The following is a 26,713-nucleotide window of genomic DNA, read 5'->3' on the forward strand; positions in this document are numbered from 1 at the left end:
GCGGGATGTTGCAGATTATGTTCATATTTCGTTTGGTATACCGAGGAAGGAAAAGTAAACTCCCGCTAAGCGCTTACCAACAGCTTCTTTCTTTACTTCATCAGTAATATCCTTACAGGTATCTAGCGATTGAATCAAGCCTGCAACGCCAAGTCCAACCTCGCCCCATGACTTCCCTTCTTCCACGTGCCCATCGGATCCTGAATCTCATCCACCTCCCTCTCCTCACCACTCTTTCCCCATCCGCCACCACCGGGCGTGCAGATAATGATCCTATCGCCGGCCTTCATCGGTGCACTGTTCTTCGCGCCCATATTGATGACTCTCTCTTCAGACTCCGCCTCATCCACCTCCTCCTGATCCTGCTCCCCATTCTGGATCTTGCGCAGCGTATCCTCCCACCTCGCCTTCTTCACCTTCCTCACCCACAGATTCAGTCCACACGCTGCATCTTCGCCGCCCGCCAAGCCATAGGGTCTGTACACCCTCCTCTCAGAAAGAATGCTGACCTGCAGTGGGAGACGGAACTCAATGTCCCTCACCACGCCGTTGCCGCCACGATGCTTTCCTTTGCCGCCCGATCCCTTGCGAATTGAAAACTCACGCAGCAAAACCGGGTAACGACGCTCAAAGATTTCTGAATCGGTGATGCGTGTGTTGGTCATGTGCACATGCACACCGTCCGTTCCCTCCCATGTGGGGCCAGCGCCCGAGCCACCAGCTATGGTCTCGTAATATCCAAAGCCCTTGACTTCCTTCTCGCCGGCCACGTTGCCGCCAAACCCAAAAGTCAGGTTATTGCAGCATCCCTGCGAGGCGGCGCACGCCTGGAACGCCTTGAAGATGACGTCCGTGATGCGCTGTGAGGTCAACACGTTGCCGCCCACGACGGCGGCGTTGTCGGAGGGAGAGAGCAGAGACTTGGGCGGGATCTTGACGGTCACAGGTACCAAGCAGCCCTGGTTCAGGGGGATGTCCTCGGAGATCATGCAGCGGAGGGTATAGATGATGGCGCTGTAGGAGATGGCTTCGGGCGCGTTGATGTTGGCGTACACTTCCGGGCCGGTGCCGGCGAAGTCGAAGACAGCTTCGCCTGCGTCCGGGTCGATGGTTACCTTGAGCTGGATCGGTGAGCCGTCGTCCATGTAGTCGATTGCAGAAAGCTCCTGGCCCTCGAAGCGCTTGTGGACAGTGCGCAGCAGGTTGCGGACTTGTTGCTCGGCGTTGTTCTGGATGGCGACCATATAGAATTGTACCGTGTCTTCGCCGTATTCGCCGATCAGCGTCTCGATGAGGGAGATGCCCTTTTGGTTGGCGGACACTTGAGCGCGCAGGTCGTTGATGTTGTCGGCCAGGCAGCGGGTGCCGCTGCAGCCGGGGTACTTGGCGGGTTCCTTGTGGAAGAGCTCGATTACTCGGTCTTCGTTGAACTTGCCCTCCGAGACGAGCTTTTCGCTCTTGACGGCGGCTCCTTCTTGGTAGAGCTCGCGGGAATGGGGAGGCATACTACCAGCGGTGATACCACCGATGTCGGCATGATGAGCACGGGAGGCGGCGTAGAAGAGAATCTTGTCGCCTGCTTCGTTGAAGGCGGGCATGATCAGGGTGACGTCGGGAAGGTGAGTTCCGCCGTACGAAGGGTGGTTGGTCATGAGAACATCGCCCTTGCGCAGCTTACCCTTCCAGATTTCTGCTTGACGGCGAACGCAGGTGGACATGGAGCCTAGAAATCGTTAGCTGAAGAGCACTAATAGAAAAAAAAAGTAAAACTCACCCAAGTGGACAGGCAGATGGGGAGCATTGGCAACCAAACCACCGTTGGCATCAAAGATGGCGCATGAAAAGTCAAGACGCTCCTTGACGTTAGTACTGACACTGGTCTTCTGAAGCGCCATACCCATCTGCTCAGCAATAGCCATGAACCTATGGGCAAAGATACTAAGCATGATAGGATCGACCTCGCGCTCGCCCTCACCCTTATCGTCCTTGTTCCTGTCCGTCTCCTCGATATCAACCACCACATGAGTCTCCAGCACCAGCGCAGTGCTCTTGGGCGTGACCACAATAGTCTGCGTTCCATCAGCCAACATAGCCGGGCCCTTGATCACAGTGCCCACACTCAGATCACTGAGCTTGTAGATGGGCGTGTCATAGCGTCCACCCTCAAAGTACACCTTGGCTTCGCTGTGTTTGTTCTGGACATCCGCATCCTTCTTCTGCACCGTCTTGAGCTGATCATCGACGCTCTTCTCCTCGTAACGGAAGCTCTTGCCAATGCCTCTGACACGGACATCATCGACCACAATGTCGCGCTCGTCCAGGGTGAATCCGAACTCGTATCTGTGGTGGCGCACAAACGCGCTGGCAAAGTCCCAGTCGTTGCCGTTGTAGTACTTCTCGGCGTCGTCAGCAGTGGGCTTGATGATCATCAGTGCCGACTCGGTTCCGCGGTACCGCATGTTGAAATACTCCTCAAACACGATCTGGTCGTCTTCGAAGCCTTGGTTGCGCAGAACCTGGCGGGACTTCTCCTTGAGAGCCTCCATCTTGTCCTTGAGGCCCTGGATGACAGACTGGTCGTCGGCCTTCCAGACGGAAGAGTCAGGTTCTTGGCGTTCATCGACAACATCGGCCAAAGCCATGCCGTATGCCGACAAGACGGAGGAGTAACGGTGGATCAGGATCTGCTTGATACCCAAAGACTCAGCGATGGCAACAGCATGCTGACCACCTGCACCACCAAAGGTGGCAAGACGATGCTTGGAAGTATCGTGACCCTTGGCCTCAGTGATACTCCTGATCGGCCGAGTCATAGTCTCATTAGCCACAGTCAGGAACCCGTAGGCAACCTCGTCAAGATCCATCTCCTTGCCCGTCTCAGCCTTGATCTGGTCTGCCAGCTCCTGAATCTTGATCCTGCTAGCCTCCGGGTCCAGGCCCTCATCCTCGTTCTTGCCAAAAATCTTGGGGAAGAATTCAGGCAGAAGTCTGCCCAGGAACAAGTTCGCATCGGTAACAGTTGCCGGACCGCCCTTGCGATAGCACGCAGGACCGGGGTGGGCGCTAGCAGACTCAGGGCCGACAACAAACAGGCCGTTGCGGAAGAAGAGCATGGAACCGCCACCGGCAGCGACGGTGTTGATGTCGAGCTGCGGCGACTGGATGGTTACTCCCGCTGTGGTGGTCTCGAAGGTGTGATCGTACCGGCCCTCGCCGTAGCGGGACACGTCGGTGCTGGTGCCGCCCATGTCGAAGCCGATGACGGGGATCCTGGTGTTCTCGTCGTACGAGGTAATGGCGTAGCCGACCACGCCGCCTGCCGGGCCGGACAGGATGGCTTTGAGACCGGTAAACTTGTCAACATCCACCAAACCGCCGTCGGACTGCATGAACTCGCAGCGAGCACCCTTAGCTTCGCCCGCCTCCTTGACGCCCTTGGTGCCCAGACCGCCGGCGAAGCCCTTCTGGAATCCGGAGATGTACTTCTTAATGGCGGGCGTGAGATAGGCGTCCGCGCAGACTGAAGTGGCGCGCGAGACGAGCTTGATCATGGGCATGAGCTCGTGACTGAGGGAGATGTGGGTGAAGCCGATCTCACGGGCGACCTCGCCGACGAGGGACTCGTGGTCGGGGAAGGTGTAGGCGTGCATCAGGCAGACTGCTATGCTCCTGATCCCGCTGTCGTAGATCTCCTGGAGCTTGGACCGGATGGTCTCCTTCTCTGGCCGCTGAAGAATCCGGACGGCTTCGCCTGATAGACCCATGACGAGGTCGGCGTCCTTGGCTTCGGCGGTCCCGGCCTTCACGTCCACCTTTGTGAGATGGCGTTCTGGATCCTCGGCGTAGTCTTCGAGTGTGACGCGCTCATCCATTTCCACAACGGTTGAGTACAGCACTTCGGGCTTGCGGATGGCCAGGTCGAAGATCTTGGGCCGCGACTGGTTGCCGATGACGAGACAATCTTTGAAGCCCTTGGTGACCACCATGGCGATCTTCTCACCCTTTCTTTCCAGGAGGGCGTTGGTGGCAACTGTTGTGCCCATGCGGATGGAATCGATCTTGGCGGTATCTAATGGCTGCCCCCGAGGGATCTCCTTCTCGAGGAAGTGGGACATGATGCGCCGGATACCCTCGAGGGGAGCATCATCGTAGTTGGCTGGGTCGACGGAGAGAAGCTTGATGACAATGTCCTCGCCATTGTAGTTGCCGACGCAGTCTGTGAAGGTGCCGCCTCTGTCAATGGCGATGCGTATGCCGCGGTCTTTTTGTGAGGAGCCCATGATGATGACGTCTTTGTTGTGTATTTGATGAAGAGAGGGCTTATGTGATGTGATAGGTAGTTAAGCTGAAGTGAGTGATGGGTCTCCTTTCTCTTCAACACCGGTTTCCGTCTCTCTCTTTATACTCGGAGTATTTCGATCTCACACAATTACTGAGAAGAAGAACCTGAGAAATAGTGAGTCAATGTCCACCGTTGGTGTAGTGTAAAGAGAGGGTGAGTAGAGGTAGGTAGGTCGTCGAAGTCGTGATCGTCATCAAGTCCAAGAGCAAAAGAGAAGTGAAAAGAGGCAATTGGATGTTAAGGTCGGGTAGACATGGGACTTACTGCACGAGTTCCAACATGCATCATCCAATCAGCGCTAGCTGCCCTGTAATACAGGAGAGACAAGTGCTTACAGAGCTGTAGGAAAGAGCACTTTCTGGCGCTGTGTAGGCTGACAGGTACTTGCCTCTTTGAAGGTTAGTGAAGATGTTTGGGGGTCCCCAAAAAGGAATGCACCCCGGAGCTGTATCGGCCTCTCGGAGACGGCGGCGTGGGCGGGCAACGGCACACAACCCCACATTTATCATGACTTACCCCGCAGCATCGACAACGTCCTTGCTCGTCCTCCCCTTTACAACCAATCTGCCGGAGATTTACGGAACGGCTTTGTCGTTGTCCCTAGACTCGGTCGGCACTTGAGGCTCCTTTTCTACTACACTGAGTCAGAAAACAGAAAGCACAACAATGTCAGCGCTACTATACAGATTGTGGACATCGTCGTCGTCGATCATGGATCTCAAATCAGGCACCCAGTGAGATAACCTCATCTAGTATCACAAATATTTCAGCCAAGGCTCGCAGGGCAGACCGGAGCCTCTTCACATCCGAAACCATGCATCCTTTTCTATATACTATCATGACGTTTATTCTCTATACCTTACCTTACATAGGCCATCCATGCTCCCTATCAACCGGGCACCGTTGTGGCGTGAACCATTGTGAACCATTATAGACATCCAGGAAAAGCCATTATCATAATTGGCCAATGACATCAAAAAGGTAACTAAACGATACCTTTTTACCTATACCAGACAAGACCAGACCAGACCAAGAAAGAAAACACCGAGATAAGCATAGCGGCGGCCGCTCTATAGTCGAATGGGACCCGACACAAGAGTCATCGGACATGAACCCACCAAAACAAACACCAACACTATGCAACAATGCAAACATGAACCATGCCATACACACCATCTACCCTGAGCCTTTCCAAGTCATGTCCTTCCCGACCTTCAACCCATCTCGAGCCATCTCGGGCCGAAATGAAGCCTAACCTAACCTAACCTAACCTTCCATCCCAACATCAGTCATCCCCACGCTTCCCATCCCAGCCGTCATCGGGTTCTGCGGCGGCGGAGGCATCGAAGGCATAGGCGGCGGTACATTGACACTCCCCTGCAACAAACTCTGCAATTCCCACGGGTTCAGGGTACTCCTCCTCCGACTGGCCGTTCTGCTCGTCCTCATCTTCTCCCTCTTGCGCTTCTGCACATGCAACTTTTCCATTCCCATGTCGTAGTCATGGTTTGTTGTTTGTGGCCCGGCAAGCTCATCCGCTTCTTCGTCTTCTTGTTCAAAGTCAAAGAGCTCCTCTTCCCGGGCCGCTCTGCTCGCTGTTTTGGGGGTCTTGGATTGTCTGCCGGGTGTGGCGGGGCGGCGGCGAGAGATTTTTAATTCATTTTCATCGTCGTTGTCCATGTCCATCGGTGTGGCACGGCCGTTGTTGTTTTGGTTCTCGTCGGGCTGGGTCTGGTTCTGACTTTGGTTCTTGCTGTGTCTCTGGCTGGCTCCATTGGTGGACCGCTGAGACTGAGAAGGACCCACGCTCTCCTGCTCGGATCTCTTCATGGCCTTCAGCTTAGCCCTCACCCGAGCTGCGTCAGCTTCTCGTTCAGAAGCGGCTAGCTTTGCGGCGATGGTGGCCACGTTGAGTGGACTCTGCTGTGCCTGGAGGGCAGCGGTGTTAACAAGCCCTGTCCTAGGGAGCGGGAGACGGGAGTTGCCAGTTCTCTTGGGCGAGCGGTTGGGGTTGATGGGTGATTGGGAAATGGCACCGCCGCCGCTGCGGTTCGCGCTATCGGTTGAGCTGCCATTCTCGCTGTTGTTGTTGGTGGCCAGGCCCTTGGTGAGCCTGGGTGATGGTGCGAGCTTGGGTGATTGGGCGAGGAGTGTAGCTTCCCTTGTCTTGGTAAGCCCGTTGGAGGTGGTAGGTCGAGAGTTACTGCCTACTATTTCCCTTTCCCTCCCGGGAGTGCCAGGGCCGCTGGCGGTGGAATAGGCGGTCTTCTCCGAGTTGGTTCTCCTGTGACCGGGTACAAACTTGGGGCCCGTCTTGCTCTCGGTCTCCTTGCCTTTACCGGATGATGTGAGTGATCGGGTTTGGCTCTTGCCTCTTGGTCCTGGTGCCGCAGTAGTGGTTGCAGCGCGTGTGATAGGTGGTCTAGACCTATCGGCGGCCGGTTTCCTCGCGGTTGCTGTCGTCTGCGCTCTCCCGGCTCCACCAGATGTAGCGGCTTCCTCACGGGCCCGAGACCTGGTCACAGGGGCAGCAGCTTCACGATCAAACTCAGCAGTACGTGTACGTGAACGTGTCCTCGCCGTGGGCCCTGTCGCCGACGTAGTCGTTGTGGTTGTCCCTGGCCGCTTTCTCGCTGCAGATGCAGCTTTGGGTCCTGATGTCTCTGGCTTAACCAGCTTGATACTACCGGCAGATGTAGTAGATGGTGCAGTAGATGGGCGTGCCTGTTCCCTCTCCGACACTGAAGCATTTCCCTCTTGTTGTCGCACTGGTCGGATGGACTTTTTCGTCTGCTGCAGCTTGTCGGCGTGTGGTGGTACAGGAGGGCCTACTTCCGCTGCTCGCAGGTTGTTAGTGTAGTCTCCGCCTCCTCGACGAAAGTTAGGCTGTCCAAACCCGCCCCTATTGCCAGCTGCAGGCGAGTCCTTGAGCGGGCTGAGTTGTGGTGGTACGCGAGGCGGAGGGGAGCTCAGCATCAATGAGTGCCCAAGAACCTCCACGTTAGGCTCCTCATCGTCATCCAGGTCGTCCAGGTCGAGATCGTCGTCCTCGAAAATACTCGATTGCTCGCTGTCTTCGTCCATGGGGTCGTCTGGCACACCTCCCGGTGGTGCCGGCACAAGATGAAGCGAACTGTCCCGGGATCTTGGGCCAGAGGCATTTGTGGAGGCAGCGGCGGCAGCGGCGGCATCGGCCTTCTCCTTTTCGAGATACCGCTCGACTTCCTCGCGATCCGCCTGCTCTTCAGCATCCTCCTCTTCCCTAACACTGGGCATCTCCAACTGCAACCCATGCGCCGTCTCCGCCACGTTCTTAACCTTGACTGGGCTAAGTCGCAAACCCATCTTGAGCTCCTCCACGTTAACGGGCCTACCGCTGACCTGCATCCTATTGCGCCAGCCATCAATCAGATGGACAGCCTCCTTCCATCGGCTCTCCATCTTGACCCAGCCGTCGCGCAACCTGTGAATCTCGTCCTCCCGCACCACCACCTCCTCGATGGGCACAAACGACGGGTTCGTCAAGATAATGCGCATATGCTCCAGCACGTTTTCCAAGTCGCGCTGCAGTTCGTTACAGCTAGTAGGAATCACCAGCGCGTGCTTTTCCCCTTCATCACCCTCCTCCTTCCTTGTCTCAACACCATCCATGTTGATATCCCCGCCCTCATCTTTCTGCTGCTGCTGTTGTTGTTGCGCAACAACATTAGCAACCACATCCCACCCACTCATCTCCTGCATCCTCCTCACCGTCCTCCTCACAAGCCCAAGCAGCACCTCATTCTCCTCGCTGAGACCCTTGGCCAGCTCCGCAAGGAACCCGTTCGTCTCCATCCGGAGATCGTACCCTTCTGACCCAGTCATCCCCTGCGGAACTCCCATCTTGCCGCCCGCCTCAGCATTATACTCGTCGCCCGCTTGGACCACAATGCTCATTACCCCACCACCAAGCCCTAGTCCACCGTCCCTAGAAGCACCCCTGGTATGTCCAGTCCCCCTCGTCCTCCCCGCATCCGCCACCGCCTTTTTGAGCCCCTCAATCATGCGATCCCTTTTGCGAATCTCATTCGCGCACGCATTTCTCGTTTGCTGTACCAGGCTCTTTTGGCGGGCAGCCTCCTCTTTTAGTTTGGTAACGGTCTGCTCGGCGGCCTTTAATTGGGCGCGGGCGTGCGCGGCTTCCTGCTCGGCGAGAGCGGTTTTTCGAGAGGAGTCGGTTAGCTTTTCGGACAGCCGGACAATGTCGGTGGTCTGGCGGAGGGACTCGGCGCGCAGGGAGCGAATGGTTTGGGAGAGGGATTCGCGGGTTTCGGCGTCGCGCTGTGGCTCAGAATATGTTTGTTAGTCGAACTGGAAGGTGAGAGCTTAAATGACCGGGGAGGCAAGAGAGAAAAACGCACGTCGCGCCGGAGGATCAGGTCGTTAACTACCCCCATTATACGACCCATGGTGTGCGCCAGCTCGTCATCGTTGTCGCCTGGGTAGGCAAAGTCAATGGTGTCGCCATCGCGCAGGAGGCCGCGGGAGAGCAGCTGGTTGTTGATGTATATAGATGCCGTACGGAGGTTGTCTGAGATTATCATGTTGGGCGGTTGTTGGCGGTGTGGAAGGCGGTTACATTCGTGATCATTCCGAACTCGGGACTCGGCGGTTTGGTGGTCGGTCGGTGGTGGTTTAACGATAGTATTGGCGTTGGGTGCCCGTGTATTCGGTTCGACCTCGTACGGATACCTAGTTCTCTCGTAGAAAGACGGATCGGTCGGTTGGACCTTCCGGTTAACGAACACTGTCGCGGCACTCCCGATGCGAAGTCGAAGTCGAAGTCGAAGTGGAAGGCGCGGTGCAGTGGGTTGGCGTCAGGCCGTCAAGGTTCGGAAGGAAGGAGCACAGCGACAGGAACGACAATGCAGCAGAAAACCGTTAGGGGTCAATTGTCAACCTGCCAAGGGGTCCCAACGCGCTACATTACACACACACACACACACACACAGTACACGGTAGGTATGTATAAAGGTCCCTTGGTCGGCAAGCTTGTGGGCGGGCGGATGGGTGGCGTTAAGGCGTCAATCGTTGGCTGGAAATGGAAATCGATCAATTGGTTTGTCTCAATTGGCGAGAGTGGCACTGCTGCAGTGTCAGTGCTGCCAGAAAGAGGAATCTTCGAATCAAGAACGGATCCGGCATCACGCATGTTTATTTGGTGGGGCCCGTTGCTGTAGCAATCCCTCCCCCGGCCCGGATCACCCAACTGGCGGGCGGCGCGGGCCACTGCAAAACGGGACAACTGGCATGGCTCCCCACAGCTTGGCCGCAACAGCGTTGGACTGTTTGGAGAAAGCTGAACCACAGCGGCACCGCTACGTAGCTCATCACACCGCATCGTCACAAACACCGCCGGCGACACCACGAAACGGAGCCGAAGAAGCCAGGAGACTGGAGAACAAGCTGAACGGCCAAGTAAACATACAGGCTATAACCCTAACCCTAGCTCGTGTACAGCGTCTTCTGAATGGCTCTTTGACCCCTGATCTTTCTCCTCCTCCTCCTGTCCTTTTCTTTCTCCTCTGCCCTCCTTGGTGTGTTTGATGATCCGACACCTGCATTGGGCGGGGCTGCAGGCTTGTCAGCAGAAAACGATTGACGGATGATCCCATCTCCGCCTTCCACTCGACTCCGACAAGATGCAAAATTGCAAAAATGTTACAATCGCCAGCCTCGAAAATATGGGAATGGCTTTTCCAATCCTTTTTGAACTCCGTTGTCCCCTTTCCCGTCCTCTATGCCGTTGTACTGAACTTCCTCCCGGCCATTTTCACACAAGTGTTGTTGTTGTTATTGTTGTGGTTTTTGCTGTGTGGCCATTGGTGAAGGCCAGCCGGTCGCACCAGGTCGTCCGCCTCGGTCGTGATTATTGGGTATATGATCTTCGAGGTTATATCACGATAACGGCCGCGAAAGTGGAATGAAGGATGACATCGGATTGATGCCAAGAACGTCTTTCTGGTCTCAGATGTTAGCACAACCTCTGTGTACGACAACAGATCCGTAACATGGGCGGGAACCGGTATGCAAGACATATTTCAGAGAGTTTGAGAAGATTGTTATTGACGCGGTGTTTGTCAGCGTTTGTGATTCCAACCAAGGGAATTGGACCCAGAGCTGAGAAAAACATCTGATGGCCCCGCGGCCGTCATCATGAAATCTTGACATGGAAAGCAAAAAGTACGAATGTTGGGAATACACACCTAACGGTAGGTTTGGAGAGACTTGCATGTTCTTGCGCAAGTTCACACAGGGCCCTCTCTCCAGCAGGCCTGTCGTGTAGTGTCGTGCTACCAGAGACAATCGCTCGGTCGCAAAACTTTGACGTGCCCAACAAGTGTAGCTGCGAACTGCCCAAGGCGTCGCAGAGCGAACAAATTTTGTTTGGTCGCTAAATTCCCGCTCACGCCTCGGGAACGAACTTGCCGCGCTTCTGGCGCATGGCATCCAACTTCACTCTGTCCTCCTCGAACCGCTTCACCAGCTCCTCCTGCTCGAGCTTCTTGCGCTCTCTCATCTGGAACCTGTAGAAGTCCGTCATTTCCTGCTTCTTCTTCTCCGCCTTGTCCATCATCTTCTTCTTGGCTTCCTCGGCCTCGTTCCTGGTGGCCGGCGCGGTTCTTCCACCGCGTGTTACCGTGACGAAACCGTCCTCGTCCGGCTCGTTGCGCAGCCTCTTGGCAATCTCGGCCGCCTCCCTCTCTCTCCTAGCAAACATTGTCGAGAATGCGTCCACGGCGGCTTGTAGCTGGTCGCGGTCGGGGTAGGAAAGCTGGTTGTGCGCCTTGAGCCAGATGGAGCCGAGTTGTGGTACGCGCTCAGCCACCACATTTCCTTCGCCGCCCCACTTGGGATATTTCTTGGATTTGTGAACCTTCGCGATCGCCTTCAGAACCTGCTGAACGCTCTTCTCGTCGGCGAGCAGGACGACGGCGGTGCTGCCGCTCTTTCGTAGTGGTCGGGTCCATGTGCTGGGGAGTCGGGCAGCAGCTTCTTCCTCGGCTCTCTCGGCAGCCTCCTGGTCCTCGCGTTTCCTCTTCTTGCCATGGGCAGCTAGTAATCGTACCGCCTGTGCGGGCGCGGCGTCTAGGGCGGCCGCAACGGCCTCAGCCTCCTTCCTTTCTTCCTCGAACGAAGCGCTTTCGAAGCGACCCGCGCCGACTAGCGATGCGAAAAGAGCGCGCAGGTGAAGCTCTGTGCTGTCGACGGGGACATTTGCAAGGAAAAGACTCCTGGAATCGTTGGCTGTGGGGATCTTGGGGGCGTTTCGTCGGACGTAAAGGTAGTGGACGACATTTCGAGGGAATGACGGAACGGGAGGGATTGAGATCGGGAGGACGCTGAATTCGCCTATTGTTGGTGGGGATGGCGCCATCTTGTCGGTATTGAGTCACAAACGTGCTGTTGACGATTGTGGTAATGTCGAGTTTTGGTTGAAGATTGGAAACTGAAGAATGGAGGAGATTGAAGCATTTGCTCTGCAAGCCGTCGCCATCTCCAGGAAACTTTTGCGCCCCACTTCTCAGCCTTGTAAAATCACTTCGGCCGGTGATTGGTTCAAAGTGGTATCGTAGCTTACAAGCACGACGTACCTTCTATGCCTGTGCGCACCCTTGAGCTGCGCAGCTCACCACATCAGACGGGACTTCCGCACAACGATTTTCGGGTACAGCTGACTTTGTCGTCTCAAGACCTCGCAAAAATTGGATTCCGGGCTTCTGAGGGAATACAGACTCGAAAGCCACGTCCGTGCTCTTTTACGTTCTCCCAACGGTATATACCACTATCTCGCCAGCTGTTGCACAGATTCAGTCTTCTCATTCTCACGCTTTGGTTGTCAGGGCTCGCACCAAAAGGTGACAAACTCGATCTGTACGTCAACCCTGTCCCCTCTATCTTGTTCTTTTGCCTCCCTGTCATCACGTTTTCCCGGCTCATTGGCAGCTTTCTCAATCCATCCAACTGGTTAACTGAGCTAAAATCACTGACAGTCCCAGATAGTCGGATAAACCTGACGACTTCGGTCACGACCGTATGATTCCTCTTCAGAGGAAGATGAGCCTCCCAAGATTATGGAGCTCCGTGGAGAGAAGAACTTTGGGCTTTGGGAATGTTATGCCATAAATATCCTCAAGATGCAAGGCCTTGAGGGGTTCATAAGGGGTACGGAGACACCCCCCATTGGTGATACGTCCAAAGATAAGGAAAGGCTCAGGGACTTCGAACACAGAAAGTTCCGCGCCTAGAGCCTTCTTTACGAAAATGTCCAACGTGCGTTGTCCCGGAGGGATATTTTTCTTCCCGGGCACCTCCTACACGCTCAAGGATATGACTACGATGCGAAAGTACTATGGGACGACCTGCAACGATGGTATACCGACATCGGCCCAGACAGAAAACTGGCCTTTCTAAGGGAGCTCACCACCATCAACTATCGTCAGTTCGAGGACCTCAATGATTTCATTGCTAGAGCTGAATGGCTTCAAAGGCGTCTTACGCGGCTCGACATACCAGTATCGGATGAGATGATGAAGACGCGTCTGTGGGGCGGTCTGGCTGAACACCCCAGCGGCACTTTGAGCTCTCTCAAAATGGTGAATTACGACAATGGGACTCTCAAACAATGATCTCCGATATTAGAATGTATAGGGGCATGATTAAAGAGCAAGCAAAGAGACATGAACAAGAGCAACAAGAGATCAACAGCCGGGCTTCCGGACATCGTGGTAGTTCTGGGCGACGCGGTGGTTCTAGGCGTCGTGGTCGTCCCCATCGTGGGGGCCCCTAGGGTCAAACGGGGAGAGCACTTTTTGGATCGTGTCTCCTCGGCGGCTCTCATTTTCTCTACGTCTCTAGAAAAAGAATATATGGCATGTCTGGATTTCTGGGACACGGGAGTGGGGAGGAAAGTATTCATACCTAAATATGATGAGAACATGATGGCAGGGAAACAACTGAAATTCGAAGTGGGATGCGCCTTTCAAAAGTAACACAACCCACTGAATTCCCATCATCACTAATTTGTTCAATATTCCTGTGGTAGGACCGACCGACACTACCAACATCCAAACCCAGTATGTTACTCACACCCCGGGGCAACTTCTCTATCCTCCCTTCTTCAATCTTTCAACAATTAGTTAGGTTATTCCTAACATTATTGGTCCTGCTTTACTTGTCTTTTTTTTTCATGCTGGAAATATTTCACTAACACTGAAGCCTTCTTCGCGTTTGTTTGTGAACGTTCGCGACCCACTTTTCAACCAATCAATCACGTAGGGTCATTGGTTAGAATCGGTTTGTAACATACGCAGTAAGGTACCGTTTGATCGAAAACACGAACTCTTCACTGCAACCAGCCATCTCGTCGCTAGTCTGTCATACAATTCTTAAGAGTATCTCCATGCCACTTTATCGGAGTTATATTCGCCAATGTTCTTCTTCAAATCAGATATCGCCCTCTCTGAAATCAAGAGAAAAGCCCAGCACAAAGTCGATCCAAATGCGACGTGAAGTGTTCTGGTTTTTATAGCCACACCCTCGCCACCAGGGAATTTGTTTGTTTCTACTCCGAGCGGCCCTATATAGGCTGGCTGTCCTTTCTGACCTTGACTGGTTTTCTTCTTTTTTCGTAGACACAAATTCGCGACCAAACAACTTCTTCGTATTGCAACCTGACCACCTTGTGCCATTCATATGGTCGCTATGGCCGCCGCTTCCACAGACAGGTGAACAATTTTCTCACCCAATAAACATACCATCCCCCTGGTTTTGTCCCTCTTCACCAACCAAAAAATATTTTTTTTTTTTTTTTTTTCGGGTTTTCCTTCTAGCTCTGGTCATTCAACATTTAAACTTTGCAACATCCAACTGACACTTCGACTATATCTTTCTCGAGCGCGCCTGATCAAAAAGCTCCAGAGCCGGCCATCGACGCCGTTCATCCCAGATGGCCGACCTGGAGTCCTGGACTGCCAACCCAGATGCTGACCTAAAGCTTGAAGAACTCAAAGGAGGGGAAAACTTTGAGAAATGGAACCGCTACGTACTGGATGTTTTCAGAATATTCGGTCTTGAGGGTTTTGTCAAGGGGACGGAAACACCTCCTCCTAGTGATACTGACGAGGATAAATCGGACCTTCGGGTTTTCCATGAGAGGAGACTGTGCGCCTTCCGAGTCATCCACAACAGCAGCAGGGCTATTCATTCGAGACTTCGAGGCTACAGCTTTGACTGCATCCGTTTACCGGATGACCTTGATCCAAAAGCACTGTGGGATGCTATTCATCGCTGGGACCTCGCTGTCCACCTCGGCACATATGGCAAAATCAAACTGTTGGAGCTCAGCCACATACATCACTCGCAATTTGGTAACCTCAACGAATATATGCGCCGTGCTGATTGGCTTCGCCGGCGCCTTCAGCGTGCCGGTGTGCCGATTGCTGACGAGCTGATGAAGACATATGTTCTCAGCGGGTTGACCAGCTATCCCGACGAAACCTGGGCAATGTTAGTGGCCATCAAGGCTGAGGACTGGACTTACTTCGATTTGCGGAAAATACCGACAAACAGGTGTCCTTGGGAATTTTCAGGGAGCATCGAGCCGAGGCAAACAAGCCACAACATATCAAGAGCCACCACATTGCCCGCGGAGGTCATTCAAGACATGCTCGCGGGGAGGGTGCCAGAAAACGCGCCTCTCCTTACTAAGGAGACCGCTGGTTTCGTGCAGAGTGAATTGAGCTCTTGGCCGTGCCTCCTCGGCAACCACTCATCTTTTAGCTGGGGTATGCAACGACGTCTATCTACAACTCCATGAGGTCGTACCATTTTGCAACTGCGCAAAGTCTCTCGATACCTTGTCTACCTGTATGCCCACCTATTCTCATGTCTTGGATGAACACGGCGCGGCCATCGGAGAAACATGAAGACAGATCAAAAGCTCTGCAATAATTCGAACCGTTGGGTACGACATATTCGCACTACTTGCCCAACACTATGACGGCTATCACATCTTTTTAGCGACTAAATACACATCTGAGTGTCCGAATCTTACCATCCTCACACTTGCTTGGGCTGTGTTTCTAGACCAACGCACGGCCTTCCTGAACCACATCTGCTTGGTTCACCCAACTATCTCCCTCCATACAGGCTTTTCCCGGTGGCAGAAAACCCACCATGGATTAACTACTTCCATTCCGAGCACCTCGGTAAGTTATATGGGACTCGCTTTTCTTCCCCTGAGTCATGACATAGTTTTTCTTCCAAGTCTGATACTGCCGGCCTTGTCGCCCCTCCAAGACAGTTCACTTCCATCGCAATCCTATCGTCTTGGTCATCATGGCTTCTTTAAGGACAGCCGATATGGATGATGATTCGGCCCCAAGTTAAAGGTGACAAGTTATTTCCATTGCGCAGATTTTTTCATAGGTCGCCTCTTGAACGCTCCCGCCCGGATACTTTAACCCCCAAACTTGTTCCGTGCGGTATGTTAGGACCATCTTTGAAGACATCTCTGACAAACTTTTGGATTAGTTATTATCTGAATCTTTGGGGGCGTCGTGACGAAACGGCGGAAGAGCTATGGGCTGAAATGACGAGACTGTGGCCAGCCGATTTCAACATTCCGAATCTGCAAAATCACGAAAATCATTATCAATGGTTCAGGTACACCCGCGGTAAACTCGAAGTACTCAACCTCTGGGGCTTCATCGAGGGCACTGAGCGCCTTCCTCAATTCGATGGTCCCATCGATGAACAAATTCATCACCGCTTCTCCCAAAGACTGTATCGCGCCTATATGATCATCCATGATAGCGTCAAGCCTATATTGCCCGAGCTCAGGATGAAGGGTTTTTCGTCAAAGAAAATGGCCAGGACCCCCAAGCCCTATGGGAAGCCGTTGCACGCTGGAACCTCGAAATCCCCTACTTTAAAAAAAGCAGGTTGCTGAGGGAGTTCAGTAACATTGACCGTGATGAATTCGACAGCCTGGACGCGTACTCGCTAAAGGCTTCCTGGTATAACCACCGCCTCAACGAACTCAGCATCGCACTTCCTGAAGAGGTCCAGATGGCATTTGTTATTCAAGGCCTACGGAATCACCATTTGGAGTGGGCTATAGCCATGTCCCTGCGCATCGAGGATGGCAAACACACCTTCCGCACACACCTTACCGAAGTTCTTGGGTTGAAGGACCATGAAACGAGACTGAAGGAGATCCATGGGAAGAGTACCACCGACGCCACCTTGCGGCGCAACGACAACAACAGCGACCAGAAGAGCCGTCAAAACAAGAAAAGGTGTCGGAACACCCAAGGCCGTCGGCAGCAACATAACGGCATGACCAAACAGCACTCTACTCGTCATTAAGAGAACCAGCGGCTGGGGAAAGCTATATGGTCATACCCCCACTCGATCATGCTTCTACGCCCATTCTTCACCCAAGAGGTTCACCCTCGGTGATCTTCCCTCGTCACTTCTGCATTTGTGCGAGGCGGTGAACCCTTTCTTTCTTTCAAATTTTCACTTGTGTATTCAAGCCAGGTGGATAGGTAGTCCTTCATCACTTGCATATTTACGCCAGGTGGTAAGGTTGCCCTACACTCACTCACGAGGCGCATTTGGCCTCTAGTGAACCAAAAACCCCCAAAAAATTGTCTTAGTCACTTTTTTCTCTTCTTGAACTTCATCTGAAGTTTCACCCACCACACACAGATGATACATCTTCATTGCTTGCGCTCTTCCGAGTGAGAGTATGCCAGGTATGAGAGTTGTTCATCACCCATCACTCGATCTTTTCCAAGATCTCTTCCCACCACCACGCACTTCATTTTTGAAGATTCGCTTCGCTTTCCTGTGAAGTCCACAACCCACTCTTCTACCTGCCCACTTGAGGTGATAAGAGTTTATTGAGCCTTAGGGAACTTGACGACTTGTGAACGCTCTCCTCCCTCCATGATACAAAATTATCAACACTTCGCTTTGCGAAGTCCATCCCTCCTGTTGGTATAACTTTACCATCGCTTCACTTGGATAGTCTCGCTCATGTTGGTATCTCGTTTTCACCTCGTGGGTCCCCTTCCGGAGGACAAGGACAAGGGGGGGTGTTATTGACCCAGGAAGGATGGAAAATGTCAGGATGGAAAGTTGGGATCAAAGTCCAGTGTTCGGGGAGCAGGGACTCATTTCCGGGCCGGCGACCTCTTCGTCGAGGTGCTTGAGATGAAATCTTCGCAAATGGTACATCTGGTTCCCCCATCGCGTGTAGTTCATTCGAGTGCATACCGTTGAAAATCTTCGTCTGCCCACCTTGTGATGAAAACGCAGCTGTACGACTCCTATACTCACTTTCCGCTACCCTCATATCATTGACATAGTGCACTACCCATTCATGACTACAGGTCAGATTTCTTAGGCGTTATTCCACGCTGTTGGTGTCACTTACGCAATCATCCGAACTTACTCTGCCGATCTGCGAGTGTTTGTAAGGCAGTCACGACAAAACGAAACGCCCCTTCCTTCCCTGTCAGAGACGAACACCACCGCCAGAGTGTGGGTCAATAAGACCACCAATCTTTGACTTCGGATGAAACTGAAGCATTCAGCGTCATCAATCAAATCTTATTGTGGAGGCACGACGATAGAGCTCCCTCCGCCTGGTCGCCAGTTTCGAACCATGGGCAGGCAACCTCCTTCCCTTCCTTCCTTCCTTCCTTAAAAACCCCCGCGCTCAACTTCTTGCCTTCAAACTTCGAACTTCTTCCAGAAATCTTTCTCCCACAACAACAAAACAACACCAACCATCTCTCGGACTCTTGTCTCACGTCTACCCAGATTGTTGAACGACCCTTCCATCAATCTGACGACAACGCCTACAGACAGTCCTACTCATCTACCTTAGGTTTTCTTTCTATCAAGTCATTCTCACCTTCCAGCTCACCATTCAATTTTCTCAACCCGTAGTCCGATATCACCCACTTGGCCAACTTACAAATGGCGTCTAGAAACCCCAACGCAGATTTCCCTGCGTTCCCTCAACTCCCCAAAATCCCTACCCTGAGCGGCGAGCAGGACTTCGAGGCTTGGCATGATGTGCTCCTTCTTCAGCTGAGCTACTTTGATCTCCACAACATCATCACCGGTGACGAGCAGGCTCCTCCCAGTACCGCCTCAAGAGACGACCACGAACGCTTCAATAGGAAGAAGGTCCTTGCCTACACAATGCTCTCAAACAGCATTCAGCCCATCATCACCAAGATCCAAGCCCTCGGCTACCATGGGATGCATTCTTTGGACCCGCGCAGCCTCTACCACGCTGTGCTCAAGTGGGACATCGATATCTCCGCTGAGTACAAATTCCGACTTGTCAAGGAGCTCACCGACATCGATCACTCTCAATTTACCAACCTTCACGCATTCTTGGACAGAGCTCTTTGGCTCCGCCGTCGTCTCAAGCGTGCGGCCTTTGAGGTTTCAGACGAGCTCATGGGTCTATTGCTGCTGAAAGGTATCAGTTCCTACGACGATGCCTGGACAAAGATGGTGCTTCACGGCAAGACGACTGGGTCTCTGGTCGAGAAGGATATTGTTCCGCTGATCGCAAAAAAGGCAGCTGAGCAGGAGGCTATGAGCATTACTTCCACCATCGCCTGTAAAAAGCCTACCCAGGAAAAGGGCATCCAGGCCACCCTGGTGAATGTTACTGGGGAAAAGAGCACCCAGGCTACCTATACGAAGGCTCACCACGAAAATGGCACCCAGACCGAGTCGACTCCAAACCAGACCTGCAACGAGGCTTCTAACTGTAATACTCCCCGTCCTGATACCCCGGGCGGCAGGGTCTGGACTGGACCCGAGGATGATTTGCAGACCATCAAGCCCTTTGATCTGGCCACCTCTCCTGACGGCGCTTCACAGGATACTGCCAAGGTCGGAAGTCAGAGCATGACCACGGACGACACCTTCAACAATGACGATGCGCCCACCACTGTTGATGCCAGGAACGGCACGCCCCAGAGCCAGTCCAATTCCGGCAGCAAGAGTCCCGATACTAACATCACCACCCCGTCGCTTACTCCCAGCGGTGCCCGGTTGAGCGAGAACAAAGCTGTCATCTCAATCGCTGCCAAAGATACCAACACAGGCTTGACCAAGCGCCCAAACCCCCAGCCTTTCCATCCTGTCACCAACACTAGCTATCAGTCCGAAGGCACCTCTGAGCAGCCTGATGGTTTCGGTTTTACCAGGCGCAGCACTCCACAAAACGATCCTGCCAGTCACGACAATCCTCAGAATGGTCCCGATTTCATGAATCCCCTTGCCACTATCCCGGGTCACATTCACAACCGCCAAAAGGACGTCCACGCTTGGCTCTTGGGTAACTCCTGGAGCAACAAGGATATCAATTCATGGAATACCACCGAGAGCCCTACTGTTCCGAGCTACCAGAACAGCACTATCACCCTGTCCCAGGCCGCTGCCTCTGTGCAGCAGCAGCAGCAGCAGCAGCAGTCTCCTCCATCCGTTGAAGATAGGTTCGGACCTGAAACTTTTGCTTGGAATTTGCGCGCGGCGAATTTAGGCCCGGATGGAAAGCCCAGATTGAGGATTAAGAAGCGTCCATTTGGAGCTTCTGACCCGCGCCATTGGTAATTGGCTTCTCTTTCCATGTAGTTGAGATGGTCAACACAAGGGTGATGGACAGGAAACATTGCATATTTTGATAGCTTTCATGATATTTGTCCTTGGAACTCGGGTAATTGGTCACGAAGCCTCTCTGTATACATGGGGAGTAGTTGGGGAAGGAACAAAGAAGTGAATACGGAGTCAGAAGTTGATACATCCGGTTGGTCTCCGATTTAAAGGGCGCGTTTCTTTTTCTCTCGTAGCGACAGCCATGGCTCGGATATGGCTGGGGACATACTGCATAGATATATGGTTTCCAAGCGCATATGGTATTTCGAGTCACTTTGATGATTGAACTTAAAGGTATTTCGGGCGCTTGGTAGATACAGTTTATACTCCCAACAGCTAGTCCAAGCAAATACCACATTGCCATTCTTCAATATGTAAAGCCGTGCGCCCCAGAACGGTGAAGACCATGTAAATCGTTTGGATTCTGTGCGTACCAGACTTATGATGTGACTCACATAAAGCAATTTGCGGTTTTGATGAACTTTCAACGATCTTTAATGATAATTTGGTTTCTCAGTCTAGTCTACCTCTAACGCTTGCTGAGAGAAAAATAACAGGATCCTCCTCTCTCTTCCCCATGTCATGCTCCGCCATCCCTTGGGGTTCTTCAAATCTCAATAACAATCCTCCCCACCCCCCTGCTAACACAAGCCAACATCGCACCCTCCTTCTCCTCCGCCGACAACGCTGTCCCCCTATGTTCCACCCTCCCGCCCCTAAGATTAACCTTGCAAGTCCCGCAGTTTCCCACGCAACAACTCCCCTCCACCTCTTCATCTCCAAACTCCTTTTGCAGAACCTCCAACAACGTCTCCTCCCCTTGCACCTGCAAGGTCTTTCCTTCCTTGTTGGCAACCACCACCTCAAACGGATCTCCACTGATATCCGCCTCAAACGCCTCAAAGTGCACCTCCCCCTCCGGAACGCCATATTTCCTGACCTGCTCCGCGGCGTCCAGCATCAGCGCGCGGGGACCGCAAAAGTAAATCATTGTGTTCCACGGTATACTCTTCACGATGCCCCCAACATTCAATCGTTCGCCCTTGGTCTTGTCGTAAACTTTCACCGCACACGTCCCGTCGTTCAACCTCTCCAGCCGCTCCCGAAACGGAACATCCTCGCCGGACCGCACGGCATAGTGCAGCTCGCACGAGACATGGATGCTCTGGAAGTGTTCGAGACTTGGCAAAAACGCAGTGATGCCCACGCCGCCCGCCACAAAAATGTGGTGCGAGATCCCGCCCGCGCTGGCCCCGTTCGGCACCGCGTTCGTGAAGTTGGCGGATACCTGCAGGACGTGGCCCTCGAAGACCTGCGAGTGGAAAAAGGCGGAGCCGCCGCGGGACTGAGGCTCGAGCGCGATGCCGAGCTGGAAGCGGTTGACCGAGGCTTGTTCGTCGGGGGCGCTGACGATGGAGTAAGCGCGCACCAACCCGTTACCCAGTTTAACGCGCGCGTGCGCGCCGGGTTTAAGGAGGATGGACTTTTCGTCGCCGGGAACGGGGACGATGGGGTCGACGGCTTCGAGGACGAAAGAGGCGATCCGAGGTGTTTCCTGTCGCCGCTGGACAACGCGGAAGGCGCGCCATCGAGCGGCTTTCTCGGCTCTCTTCTTCTTGGCTGCGGAGCGGGCCACGCGGGCTTTGAAGGCGTCTCGGCTTTCTGCGCCGAGCTCTTCGATTTGCGCCAGCTCGGCGTTCATGGCCTCGTCGTCTTGATTGCGGTGGAGATACTCTTGGATTCTCTCCATGGTCCATTGCGGGTGCGGGCGAGAGACGAGGCGGATTTCGTCGCCGGCTTGGACGAGGCCCGGACGCAGGACGCGGTAGTACCAGCCTGTTCGCGAGTGCTTCCAGGTTAAGGGGGCAAACTTCTTCAGCTGGAAGCGGTGGTTGAGTTTGAAGCACGGCTGCCGGGGGAGAGAGACTTGGAGAAGGAGGCAAGTTTCTGGGTTGAAGGTTAGGGCGGACGGGCTGCCGATGATCATTGTGTCGCCGATGCAGACGTTGCGCTCGTTCATGTGGGCTGTGACGAGGTTTTCGCCGAAGCCGCCGGGGACAAAGGCCGAGGCGGAGGAGGGGTGCTCAGAGGCCCAGGTTGGGTAGTGGGAGGAGCAGTCTGTGTGAACAGTCAGTATGAGAACAAGAACCCGAGGGGAGAGGGATTGACCGAGGCTGATACTGAGCATGGGGAGGGGGACTGGAGGGACTCACAGCCGTGAACGGCCTTGTCGATGCCGCCGTGGAAGGTCGGGTCGCTCTCATCGCCTTCCAGACCAGCGCGGCCGACGTATACAGGGCCGTCAATGATGGTCTTGTCGATTCCGCTCATGACCTCGAGACCCTTCATTTTCTTCATCTTGCTTGCGCGCACCTCGAGGATGGTGTCACGCTCGAAGGGCGCATAGAGGTCTACCTTGGGTTGTGGTTCCGCCATGATGAAGGATGATTTTTGCAAGCGGGATTGGTGAGTTGGTGACGGGAAGAAGCGTTGATATATAAATTCCCGAGAGCAGAATTGCCGTCTTGACCTAAAAATGGGAGGTCGCCGTGTGGATGTTCACCGAGTGACTGGTTGGCGGTTGGTTCCCGAGCAGCCAAGGTTTTGATCTTCCAGAGTTGCCACGCCACGCCCTTCGAGTGAAGAGTGTGGTACTAATACGCAACTAGATAATCCGATCACATCGGATTCTAAGAAAGTGAGGAGTGAATGATGACTCCCCTCTCACGCATGGTATTGCAAGGTCCACCAAGGTTACAATAAGCTCACACTAAAAAAAGTGTCCGGTGTTTGTTAAGCCGTCTCCAAAATAATCCCCAATTTGGATGGTGTGAGTGAGCTGATTGGTCAATCTCTTGTACCGTTGGGGAGGATTACTAAGATGGGAAACAGTGATGCCAATGGACATTGCGTCGATTCAGGTGAGGACCGCAAGCCGATTCATTTAAAAAGGTCGGATCCGAATATATGACCAGTTTTCCAGCCATATGCGATGATTTAATAGCATGGGTTTCTAGACCGATAATATCCAGGTTGACCTTGAATGGAGAAGGATGTGGTAATGTAGGTTCAACCGGACTCTATAGGGATGTTAGGGGAGTACAGCTTTTCTCTTCTACCCATTTCTGGTCTTGGCACTTAGTCGGGGCTCCTTTTGTCTTCGGAAACGAGGTTGCGCGAACTTCGACTCTTTAAACTGCTCGAGTCGCCGGCTTGAGTCGATTGTGAAGGTGAAGGCGAACTTTTCTAGGCGTTCTTCCCCGTCTATGCGGTAGATTGGGAGCAGGAAAACATTCTCTGTGAAAAAAAGAAACGAGAAGTGTGAAGAGGATATTGGTCAAATCACCAAAATATAGACCAACACCACAGAGCAATGGTTTTGGTGAACAACGTAGGGGATATAAAAAGAGAACGCTTCAATGTACCGTCTATACGTACCACCAAGAACCCAAACATAACGCCAGCCGATCTGAACCGAGCCTCGATCGGTATATGCAAAGTCTAAACACCCTGTAACCGACCATGTCTACTATCGTTCCCGACTATCGCCGGATATTGTTAAACCACATGCTCAAAGTGGGCCTCCAAAGGGGTCTTCCAACCCATTCCCATCGACCTTCCTCCTCTTCTTCTCTGGTGCGCCAGCTACCAGGTCGCCGCCAAAGAGAGCAGGATCTTTGCTCCCCTTGCTGGTAGCAGCGCGTTCCTCTGAATCCTCTCGTTTGAGTCCTTGCTCGCGGCGTTGGCGCTGGAGCTCAGACAGGTTCCAGCGGTCGGGGTCGCGGCACTTCGTCAGCTTCTTACGGACGGGCCGAATTTGGGATTTGAAGATTGATTCCTGTGAGCGGGATAATGCGTTAGCTTGGTACTGTGATGGCAGCGTAAGGGGAACAAAGAAGGAAAAGCCACTTACACTAGTCCAATGCGACTTCCTTTCCGGCAGTTCGTTAGACAGCATGTTCCTGCATGCCTCGATAGTGCCCATAACCTTATCTCGGATTCCCGTGCCGATAATGGCTGCACGCTCATCGTTAGTCATTTGCCCCTTGCCACCACCATCCTTTCGGGCTGTCCCCAAGTTTTCGGAACCAGGTAGTGGTGTCTGGGCAGGAGTGCTATCGTTGTTGGTAGTCGGTGGGACAAAGTGGAAAGTCTCCTGGATCAGGCGCTCAGCCAGTCCACGATCTGCAAGGGATAATGCTGCAAACATTATCTGCGACGGTGTGTAGTGGAAGTAGGCGTCGGTCATGAGAGGGCTGAAGAGTAGAATCCCGTGGGCGCGCTTTTCGGCTGCTATTATGCGTTGTTCCTGAATCAAGGTAGGAGTGTTAGGAATGACCAGAAGGAGCATGGTGAAAACGGTAACTTACGTCGATGTCCCCGTAGCTCCTCAACTCCATCATCGCCCCCATCAGCGCCCTAAACGGGTGTCTGACCTCAAAGTTGAACCTGTTTCCCTGACAAAGCAGGAATTCGCCAGCGAGGATATCCTGCTTCGTGTTGAACTTTTGTTGAAACTCAATAATCCGAGGAAACCTTCCCTCCGCCTTGCTTCCGACAAACAGCGCCACAAGGATCATCTCCTGTGGTGGGTACGTCATGATGCTATTCGTCAGGAAGAACCTCCTGAAAAAGACCGTAGCTGTCGCCCTGACTTCGTCTGGCACTCCAAGATGGTCCGCCGCGCGCAATAGTTCGGATACGTAAAAGGACACGAGCAAGGCCTCTTCTTCAGGCTTGAGGAAGTCGGGTAAGGTCGGTGCGCCGTTCTCGTTAGGGTTGGGCGTCCCATTTCCAGACGGGTCTGGCGTGTTCGCATGCGATGTATTGTTCGATGTTGGTGGATTCAAAGCTGATGCCAGCATGCGCTCGGCGATTCTTCGGCGGGCGAGGGCGTTGGTCTTCTCGCGCATGGCAGCGAGCTGAGCGGGCGAGAAGGACCATGCTTCGAACTGCGATGTCTCGCGGTATCGCGCATCTTCCGACGCCATGTTGAGCAGATATTAAGCCCCCAGGCGGGAGTTATTTCAGGAACAGTGGTTGCAAATCCAGAGCTGGGGCTGTCGGGGATAAGCTGGATAGTCGCGAGGCGGTCTCAAGGAGCGGATGGCAAAGAGCGGAGTACAAGTGCTATCCGGCGGATAACGTTTTAGGAGACGGCGCGGAGGTATTTCTGCGTGGTGTCAAGTACAATTGTCTTCGACCTTGGTGGTTATGCGACAAGAACAAAGGTGGTACGCGGAGAAAAGATAAAGTGTTTTGAGACGAGGGTGTTGAAGGCTCTAGGGATGGAAAGACCATGACGATGACGGGAGTTGGGCCCTCGACGTAGCACAGGGTGGATCCAGATATGTACCGGCAGGCACTGAGACTTTGGGGACCGTGCGTTGATGTGTCTTCATGGGCCATGTTTCATCGCATGTGCCACTTGCTCTCTTTCTTCTCACCATCGTCAAACAAATACGATGGCCCAAGTGTGTCTTAGGCTCGTTATAAAACTGATTCGAGCTTTCAGGTGCAGTTAGGTGCAGGGCCAATTATTTATACTCCCTGCACAGCCGTGCGCAAACTCTTTCCCGCTAAATGGTTTATATTCTTTTATACTTTTATACTTTACTACCAAATAACTAAAGACGATTCTTTCTTGTTGTTGCCTCGCTAGCTTACGAGCCCCGCTGGCTTTGAGAGCGCTGAGGAGACCTGGGGAGCAATGAGAAGACTTTAGGAGCAATGAGAGACTGGGAGCAATGAAAGACTGGAAGCAATGAGAGGTCGGGAGCAATAAGGCCTTGAAATCAATGAGGAGATGTTGGGAGCAATAGGAACAATGGAGAGATACTGGAAGAAGTGTAGTTATATACTTGTTTGCTGCAATGCCTTAACTGGCCTATAATAATAGCACTAGTATAGAGATGCTACAGTGAACTATGCACTTGTAGTGGAGCGGAGCGGAAGCGGTAGAAAGTATAACGGCAGTGCTGAAGGAAGCAGCGTAGTAGTAAAGACAATAGGAAGATGTTGTAAAAGAGGTCTTAAAGAGAACTCTGCTCTCAAGATAGAAGAGTACAGTGAACTCTGCATTATAGGGGTAGACTATATTATATTGCTTTGATTGTGCTTGCTTGCTTAAGGAGTGACTAACTAAAAAAGAGAAGCGGTCTTTATATACACGAACGTTAAGTATCTAAAACCTTTCAGAGTGTAGGAGCTTCTGGTACATTTTATGATGACAAATTAGTCTAGAAGCAATGCTGAACAAGTTAGAGAATCTAGAATACAGTGGCAAAACCTCTGTATTCTAGTACGTTCTGTGAAGGCTGAGTGGACTGATTTTGTAGAAGGAATAGTTCAATCAACCTTCTATACTACAAGGTAGTACAAGGCAGTTACAAGGAACAGTACTAGCTACACGTTAATAATACTAATAGTAAATTTCTCTTTCTCCTCTATACTCTTATTTATTGTCATGGGGCTGGCGTCTAGGGGTGTTTGCCTGGCTTGAACTCCATGAAAGCCAGGCCTGCTCTCCGACTGGGTGCACTCCTGGGGTGCGCCGCACGAACCACATTTTCAACCTTGGCGTTTCTAACACCTTCGATATACGCACCTCTCTTGTGTATTTAGCTGTAAGCTCCA

At 53.0% G+C, this 26,713-nt stretch overlaps 7 protein-coding genes across 7 annotated transcripts; 2 read left to right on the plus strand and 5 right to left on the minus strand.

The window, feature by feature from the left end:
• Positions 1 to 5: 5 nt before the first annotated feature.
• On the minus strand, positions 6 to 4,529 carry SMAC4_03136 (uncharacterized protein). The gene is made up of 2 exons (XM_003349500.2): positions 1,775 to 4,529; positions 6 to 1,723 (listed from the first exon to the last, which is right to left on the minus strand). The coding sequence occupies exons 1-2, from the start codon at positions 4,278 to 4,280 to the stop codon at positions 135 to 137; spliced, it is 4,095 nt and encodes a 1,364-aa protein (XP_003349548.1). The 5' UTR covers positions 4,281 to 4,529; the 3' UTR covers positions 6 to 134.
• A 633-nt stretch (positions 4,530 to 5,162) lies between these two features.
• On the minus strand, positions 5,163 to 8,926 carry SMAC4_03137 (uncharacterized protein). The gene is made up of 2 exons (XM_003349501.2): positions 8,743 to 8,926; positions 5,163 to 8,662 (listed from the first exon to the last, which is right to left on the minus strand). The coding sequence occupies exons 1-2, from the start codon at positions 8,923 to 8,925 to the stop codon at positions 5,609 to 5,611; spliced, it is 3,237 nt and encodes a 1,078-aa protein (XP_003349549.1). The 5' UTR covers position 8,926; the 3' UTR covers positions 5,163 to 5,608.
• Positions 8,927 to 10,787: 1,861 nt separating this feature from the next.
• On the minus strand, positions 10,788 to 11,759 carry SMAC4_03138 (uncharacterized protein; the record flags this gene model as incomplete). Its single annotated transcript, XM_003349502.1, has 1 exon — positions 10,788 to 11,759. One exon carries the CDS (start codon positions 11,757 to 11,759, stop codon positions 10,788 to 10,790), a length of 972 nt encoding a protein of 323 aa, XP_003349550.1.
• Positions 11,760 to 14,253: 2,494 nt separating this feature from the next.
• SMAC4_03139 (uncharacterized protein) lies at positions 14,254 to 15,200 on the plus strand (the record flags this gene model as incomplete). Its single annotated transcript, XM_003349503.2, has 1 exon — positions 14,254 to 15,200. Exon 1 carries the CDS (start codon positions 14,331 to 14,333, stop codon positions 15,198 to 15,200), a length of 870 nt encoding a protein of 289 aa, XP_003349551.2. The 5' UTR covers positions 14,254 to 14,330.
• Positions 15,201 to 18,376: 3,176 nt separating this feature from the next.
• Positions 18,377 to 20,035, plus strand: SMAC4_03140 (uncharacterized protein; the record flags this gene model as incomplete). The annotated part of the gene is made up of 1 exon (XM_003349504.1): positions 18,377 to 20,035. The coding sequence occupies one exon, from the start codon at positions 18,377 to 18,379 to the stop codon at positions 20,033 to 20,035; it is 1,659 nt and encodes a 552-aa protein (XP_003349552.1).
• A 649-nt stretch (positions 20,036 to 20,684) lies between these two features.
• On the minus strand, positions 20,685 to 22,740 carry SMAC4_03141 (uncharacterized protein; the record flags this gene model as incomplete). The annotated part of the gene is made up of 2 exons (XM_066089893.1): positions 22,291 to 22,740; positions 20,685 to 22,195 (listed from the first exon to the last, which is right to left on the minus strand). The coding sequence occupies exons 1-2, from the start codon at positions 22,511 to 22,513 to the stop codon at positions 20,685 to 20,687; spliced, it is 1,734 nt and encodes a 577-aa protein (XP_065946208.1). The 5' UTR covers positions 22,514 to 22,740.
• Positions 22,741 to 23,037: 297 nt separating this feature from the next.
• SMAC4_03142 (uncharacterized protein) lies at positions 23,038 to 25,710 on the minus strand. The gene is made up of 3 exons (XM_003349506.2): positions 24,448 to 25,710; positions 23,991 to 24,386; positions 23,038 to 23,915 (listed from the first exon to the last, which is right to left on the minus strand). The coding sequence occupies exons 1-3, from the start codon at positions 25,066 to 25,068 to the stop codon at positions 23,649 to 23,651; spliced, it is 1,284 nt and encodes a 427-aa protein (XP_003349554.1). The 5' UTR covers positions 25,069 to 25,710; the 3' UTR covers positions 23,038 to 23,648.
• Between the last annotated feature and the right edge of the window lie 1,003 nt (positions 25,711 to 26,713).

Source organism: Sordaria macrospora, chromosome 2 (genome assembly GCF_033870435.1).
Source record: "Sordaria macrospora chromosome 2, complete sequence".
Lineage (NCBI taxonomy): Eukaryota > Fungi > Ascomycota > Sordariomycetes > Sordariales > Sordariaceae > Sordaria > Sordaria macrospora.

Bases quoted from the DNA above. Each gene is read 5' to 3' on its own strand.
- SMAC4_03136 (XM_003349500.2), bottom strand. From the start codon at position 4,280: ATGGGCTCCTCACAAAAAGACCGCGGCATACGCATCGCCATTGACAGA. The intron at 1,724-1,774 runs GTGAGTTTTACT...AACGATTTCTAG, and splicing joins CCATCTGCCTGTCCACTTGG to GCTCCATGTCCACCTGCGTT.
- SMAC4_03137 (XM_003349501.2), bottom strand. From the start codon at position 8,925: ATGATAATCTCAGACAACCTCCGTACGGCATCTATATACATCAACAAC. The intron at 8,663-8,742 runs GTGCGTTTTTCT...TCTGAGCCACAG, and splicing joins ACCTGATCCTCCGGCGCGAC to CGCGACGCCGAAACCCGCGA.
- SMAC4_03142 (XM_003349506.2), bottom strand. From the start codon at position 25,068: ATGGCGTCGGAAGATGCGCGATACCGCGAGACATCGCAGTTCGAAGCA. The intron at 24,387-24,447 runs GTAAGTTACCGT...ACCTTGATTCAG, and splicing joins GGAGCTACGGGGACATCGAC to GAACAACGCATAATAGCAGC. The intron at 23,916-23,990 runs GTAAGTGGCTTT...TCCCGCTCACAG, and splicing joins GGAAGTCGCATTGGACTAGT to GAATCAATCTTCAAATCCCA.